The sequence below is a fragment of the Lontra canadensis genome, unplaced genomic scaffold (assembly GCF_010015895.1).
Source record: "Lontra canadensis isolate GAN:19392208 unplaced genomic scaffold, GSC_riverotter_1.0 scaffold68, whole genome shotgun sequence".
NCBI lineage: Eukaryota > Metazoa > Chordata > Mammalia > Carnivora > Mustelidae > Lontra > Lontra canadensis.
The window spans coordinates 11,581,874-11,588,436 of record NW_022631062.1 but is presented as its reverse complement, the minus strand read 5'-3'; the positions used below and the strand labels follow the sequence as shown (position 1 = coordinate 11,588,436).

The 6,563-nt window shown below is 58.5% G+C and overlaps 1 protein-coding gene across 1 annotated transcript in view; it reads left to right on the top strand.

Moving 5' to 3' along the window:
• The window catches only part of LOC116880836 (cohesin subunit SA-2-like), a 52,104-nt gene that overhangs the window by 9,072 nt on the left and 36,469 nt on the right, over window positions 1–6,563 (top strand). The window contains exons 5-7 of the mRNA XM_032880260.1: window positions 675–774; window positions 2,179–2,255; window positions 5,504–5,575. Of these exons, the coding sequence (XP_032736151.1) occupies window positions 675–774; window positions 2,179–2,255; window positions 5,504–5,575 (249 nt within the window). The remainder of the gene's footprint in view (window positions 1–674; window positions 775–2,178; window positions 2,256–5,503; window positions 5,576–6,563) is intronic.

The window sequence follows — 6,563 nt, the reverse complement described above, 5'->3', positions numbered from 1 at the left end:
ACACCTGATCGCACACACGTGCTCACGCTGCCGTCCCACACCTGATCCCACACACGTGCTCACCGCTGCCCGTCCCACACCTGATCATACACAGGTGCTCACCGTTGTCCATCGCGCACACCTGATCGCACACACATGCTCACGCTGCCGTCCCACACCTGATCGCACACACGTGCTCACCGCTGCCCGTCCCCCACCTGATCCCACACACGTGCTTACCGCTGCCCGTCCCACACCTGATCCCACACACGTGCTCACCGCTGCCCGTCCCACACCTGATCGCACACACGTGCTCACCGCTGCCCGTCCCACACCTGATCCCACACACGTGCTCACGCTGCTGTCCCACACCTGATCATACACAGGTGCTCACTGTTGTCCATCGCGCACACCTGATCGCACACACGTGCTCACCGCTGCTGTCCCACACCTGATCCCACACACATGCTCACCGCTGCCGTCCCACACCTGATCATACACACGTGCTCACGCTGCCGTCCCACACCTGATCATACACACGTGCTCACCACTGGCCATCACGCGCACCTGATCACATACACGCTTGCACGCACAAGTGCTCCTTGCTGGGTCAGACGCATGATCACACGTGTCCTCACATCTGGCCGGTTCCACACACCTCATCACACATGTGCTCATCTCTGGCTTTTGCCCAGCAGACGGCCGTCGAGGAGTGGGTGCGGTCCTACAAGGAGGACCGGGAGCTGGCCTTGCTGGACCTCATCAGCTTCTTTGTCCAGTGCTGTGGCTGTGAAGGTGAGCCGGGCTCCTGGACGCTCGCGGGCGTCACCACATGGGGGCCTGCTGGGCCTGCCCGTCCTGTCCATGCATGTAAGAGACTGGGTGGGCTGGGCTTTTCCAGAGGCTTTTTTTGGTAGGAGACTTGTCTGTGCGAGCACTGTTACCTCAGAGCAGCGGCTGACTGCCCGAGAAGAGATCTGTCCACGTCCTGACCCCAGGACCTCAGGATGCGACCTCATAGAGAAGGACCTTTGTAGGTGTGAGCAGTAAGAGAGTCTTTCGGGTGGCCCTAGTCCTGTGAGACTTGGTCCTCGTAAGAGCAGGGACACGGGGGCCTGAGAGGTTCAGTCTCTTAAGCCTCTGAGTCTCGTGTTCGGCTCAGGTCGTGATCTCTGGGTTCTGGGATCACACCGCAAGTCAGGCTCCGTGCTCTGCGGGGCGTCTACCTGACATTCTCTGACATCCTCTCTCTTGCCTCTCCTGCTCGTGCTCACTGTCTCTCTAAAATAAATAAATAAAACCGTAGAAAAAAAAGAGGAGGGACAGACACAGAGGAGAAGCCACGTGAGGACGGAGGCACAGATGGGAGGGACGTGGCCACCAGCCCAGGGATGCCCGGAGCCCCAGAGGCTGGAAGAGGCAGGAAGGACCCTGCCCTGGAGGCTCAGCTGCTTCCCAGTTGGGGGTTGGTGTGGGTGGGCTTTGCCAGAGGGCCACACTGTGTCTCCTGCCTGGCGCCCATGGACGGGCTCAGTGCTCCCCCAGCCATGCGCAAGGGGGTGACGAAACTCTCAGAGTGTGAGAATCACTCTGGGGAGAGCGTGAGAATCACAGCGGGGAAGCGCCAACCCCCGGGGCCACAGGCGTGGACGCGAGACTCACGGTGCTTGGGGAGAGATGCAGATGCCACGGGCCACACGGGCTGTGCACAAAATGTCCAGAATGGCATGTCTGCAGGCGGGCGGGGTCTCCGTGGTTCCTGGGGCCACGGAAATGAGAGGGGACCACAGAAATGAGAGGGGACCACCCACGTGTGGGGGGTGGAAGCTGTGGCGACGGGCAACCACAGCGTGTGTGTGCACCACGGAGGTGCATACTGTGAGGGAGTCTGTTGTACTGTGTCCTTGCTGTCAGCCGTCGGCACCAGCAAACAGTCGGAGCCTTCCCTCCCTCTGGACCCTGACGCAGCAGCTGTGGGGGCAGGACCTGCCTCTGGAGAAGGTCCAGTGGTGTCCGGCCGGGCGCCCTGAGGGTGCCTCACAGAAGCCCCATGGTGACAGACACGCAGGGCACAGTGCTTGCGGACCCCAGCCGCCAAGGCTGCATTCCGCGGCTTTGCCGTTCTCTCTCGGGGACGAGGCGTCATGCCCTGGGACAAGGAGGGTTGGCTTCAAGCGCGTTTCCTTCTTTCTCTCGCAGGGATGGTGACGGCTGAGTTGTACCAGAGCCACGAAGGCAAGAATGTGGTGCACAAAATGACAGAGAAGTTTGACCAGGTGGGACGGGCTCCGGGCACTCCGTGAGCCTGGGGCCCGAGGTCGGTGCCCTGGACCCCCCGGGCACGTGGGTTTGCAGTCAGGCTGGGGGGTGGGACGAGCTGAGGCATCTCCATCTCCCGGCCAGAAGCTGTCCTCCTCTGCTCCCCTGTGAGGAGAGGCTGCCCAGGGCTTCACGGGCAGGACCACCTTTCTTTATAAAGAAAAACGTGAACCTGAATCAAAGGTGGGACTCTGTCCTGCACGGCAAAATGTGGCTATAAAACGGTACTCAGGAGGCCGTCGTGGAAGGGGAGACACAGAGCGAGGCCAGCGGGTGCCCAGACACGCCCTGTGCCCATCCTGAGCTCCTCCCCGCGGTGGGAGGACTGCGGTCCCGAACTTGGTGCTCATGGTGTTCCCGTGCTCGGGCTCTGGTGCACTCAGGGTCCTGCGCGTGCCGGTCGCACTCGGCCGGCTTCCAGCTCCGGGCCCGGGAGGCACCGTGCTTGGGGCGGTGTCTGTGAGGCTCTTCTGTCCCAGGCGCACACGATTTAAGGAACAGTTTTTACACACGTGATTCCTGCCCAGTAAACGTCCGTGTCCTGGCTGTGGAATGTTCCATCGCATGTGTGTGTGTGGGTCACGTCCCCATTCTGCTTCGGACAGCGTCCGGTTGGTTTCGGGCTTGGTCTGTGTGTGGCTGTGGACGTGTGTGTCTGTGGGTCCTACTGCACGTGGGCCCCTGTTTGCATGTGACAAAGGGTCAGAGTGCGTGCTCGTTTTGCTTCATGCTGTGACGCCGACTTGTTCTCACGGCCCCTCCACGTGTGTGTGAGGCTGCGTGGGTCCGCACCCCCGTCCGTGTCTGATGCCGCGTCCGTTTTGCCAGTCTCCTCATCGAGTGCACGGTTCAGGTCCCCAGGCTGCGAGTGACCTCACGCCTCGTTGCATGGAAAGGCCGTTTTCTCTTGTTTCAGACGTTCTTTTCCGTTGTGGTAAAGGACACCCAGCTTACACTTTGCTGTCTTAACCCTCTCGAGCGCACAGCTCAGTGGCACCGAGTGCATTCACGCTGTTGTGCGACCATCCCCACATTCCGGCTCCGGAACTTTCCATCTTCCCAACACAAAGCTCTGCCCTCATCAAACACTGTCTCCCCATCCCCGTCCCCCAGCCCCAGGCCCACCGTCTACTGTCTGTCTCTGTGGATGGGGCTCCGCTAGGGACCCTGTGTATGTGGAATCAGGCAGGGTTGGTCCTTCTGGGTCTGGCTGATGTCCTCAAGGCCCAGCCACGTCCCAGCAGGTGCAGAACGTCCTTCCTCTTCAAGATGGCATCTTTGGCCGCTGTGTGTGTGGCTCATACTTTGCTGACGGACTCATCCTGTCAGTGAACAGACTTAATATCTACAAAATTTCTCACACCCTAAAATACTTAGAAAGTGTCTCCAGAAAGTCTTGGGAATCAAGTCCGTGAACAGTGACTTTTTCCTTTAACTTTTTATTTGTAACTGTGTCAAACCTAAGAAAAGGGGAGGAACACATAAACTTCACCTGTGTTCAGCAGCTAATGCTCTCCCGTCTTCACCATATCCCCACGCCTGCCCGTGTGCCTCTGTGCCATGCATGCACACGCATGTGCGTGGTACATGTGAGTGAGCCAATGCACGTGTGTGTGCCGTCTTTCTCTTATCCCCATGCATGCACGTGTGCCTCTGCCGTGCATTCATGTGTATGTGGTACATGTGAGTGGGTGATAACACGCATGTGTGCTTTCTCTTATCCCCCATGTATACGCATGTGCCTCAGTGCTGTGTACGCACCCGTGTGTATAGGATACGCATGAGTGAGAGATTGCACGTGTGTGTGCACTCCCTTCACCTTATCCCACATGCGTGCATGTGTGCCTCTGTGCTGTGCTTGCACATGTGTATGCACAGCACGTGAGTGAGCACATGCGTGCATACATGTGCCATCTGCAGCTTACCCCCCACGCATGCACGTCTGTCTCTGCCATGCACGCACATGCGTGCGCACTCTGCACACGAGGGAGCGAGTGTGTGTTCATGTGCCGTCTTCACCTTATCCCCGTGTGTGTGCCTCAGTGCTGCACACACACGTACGTGAGCACTCCACACACGGGCGAGCGAGTGCATGCGTGCACTGTGCACATGTGAGTGTGTGTGCAGGTCCGTGCATGTGCACACGTGTGTTTGCCCCTCTGTGTGTGTTCACCACAGTCACTTGCGAGGGGCCTGCAGAGTGACCTGGCCCTGGCTGTGTCTGGTGTGTAACAGTGAGCACTCCCGTGTGACCATGGTCCTGTCCTCTCTCGGGCACTCCGAGCTGCTGGAGGGCAGCGTCCATGTGAGGGGTCTGTACATATTACCATGCCTGTCTCAGGAATGTCCTTCACGTTCTGTCTCTGTCCCATGCAGGGTCCAGCTAAGGACGCCATGTGACACTTAGCTGTCTGTCCCAGAGCTCTCTTGAAGCCCGCACGTTCAGCATGTGGGAGAGCCCAGGCCCGTAGTTGAGGAGGACGCCCCTACTTTGCTTCCGGCCTCAGTGTCCCTGAACTTAGCTCCTTCCTTGGGATCACTCGGCACGGCTGACTCCATCGGGCCTCTTTCCTCGGAGAGCCCCCAGTGCCAGATCAGGGTCCCGTTCAGTCTCCCCCACCTCAGGAGCAGCACTGGAGGCTTTGCCGACCCCCAGCCTGTGTGCCTCGTGGGAGAACCTGCGCTTCCCAAAGAGCAGACCCCTGGACACGTAGGGAAATGCTACAGCGTGCAGGGCCCACCACGGGTGGGGTGACATGCACGGCCATGGCACTGCCGTATGGAGCCGTGGCCACGGAGCGTGAGAGGCTCCGATGCTCCCGAGTCCTCTGTGCAGACTGGTGTCTGTGCCACGGTGTCTCCCCATTCTGGCCTCTAGAGATGACACAGTGCATGCTCCAAGGTCAGCTGAGTCCATGAAGGGGCTGAGTGCCACAGATAGTCCGTCCGCGCCCCCACGAGGGCACTGATGTAGAGGTGTCCGTGGACTGTTTTTGTAGAGATAGACCCTCCATGCTGTTGGCTGCTTGGAACCATTCCCCCCCCCCCCCCCCCCCCCGGCACCCCCCACGGGCCTCGGCCTCTGGGATCCGCCAGGGGAGGCGGACCAGCTCCGGTGCCCTGTGCCGCACAGCCCGTCCTGCCAGGACCCGCTGCAGGTCTGGGGACGAGGGACTTCACCAGCACATCTCGTCTGTCCCTGCAGGAGACCGGGCTGTATTACAAGAAGTTTCTGGCTTACCCCTGGATCCTGACCATCATGTGGCCCGAGAAACTGGTAACACACATTCCAGAGTTTACGAGTGGGGTAGTTCTGTGTGGTTTCCCAGCCTGCCGGAGGCCAGCGAAGCCCCGGGTTAGTTCCTGTGCCTTCTCAGCATGGGGTGAGCGCCCTGATCACCAACAAGGGACTACGGCCACGTGCCTGGCTCCCACGAGAGCCACACTGACTGGCCCTGGGGACAGGGTTCTGCCGGCACTGTGCGGGCAGACCTCACCGTGTCTAGCCTGCAGCGAGGCAGGGCTCGACCAGACCTGACCCCATCCTGTCCACACTGAGTGCGGTAGAGCTTCCCAGTCTTGTCCACAGCAGGATAGGACTTGACCGCGCTCAGCCCACGGTGAGTGCACTTGGGTCCCACGGCATGCTGTTTCAAATGAGAACACCGGGCTCTGCACCACGGGACCATTAGGCCTGACCTGTCCTGCAGAAGTGAGTTCATCCAGTGAGTTCTGTCTACACTGGGGCATTTAGACCGGAGCAAGTTCTGTCTACACTGGCACGTTTAGACCTGACAGTGTTCCTTCTATCCTGTGTTATGGGAACTGAATTTTCTGTCTACACTGGCACATTTAGGCGGGATTACGTTTTATCTATACTGTGTCATGGAGTCCTAATGTGTTCTGTCTACACGGACACATTTAGACCAGAGTGTGTTTTGTCTACACTGGGACATTTAGACCAGAGCATGTTCTGTCTACACTGACATACTTAGACCTGACAGTGTTCTTTCTACTCACTGTTATTGAAATTGACTCTTCTGTCTACACTGGCACATTTACATCTCACACATGCTCTGTCTACATGGGGATGTTTAGACCTGACAGTGTTGTGTATGCTGCATCATGGAGCCCTAACTATGTTCTGTCTGTACGGCATCATGGAGACCTGTGTTCTGTCTGCCCTGGCACATTTACGTCTCATCATGTTCTGTCTATACTGTGTCATGGAGACCTGTGTTCTGTCTACACTGGCACATTTAGAC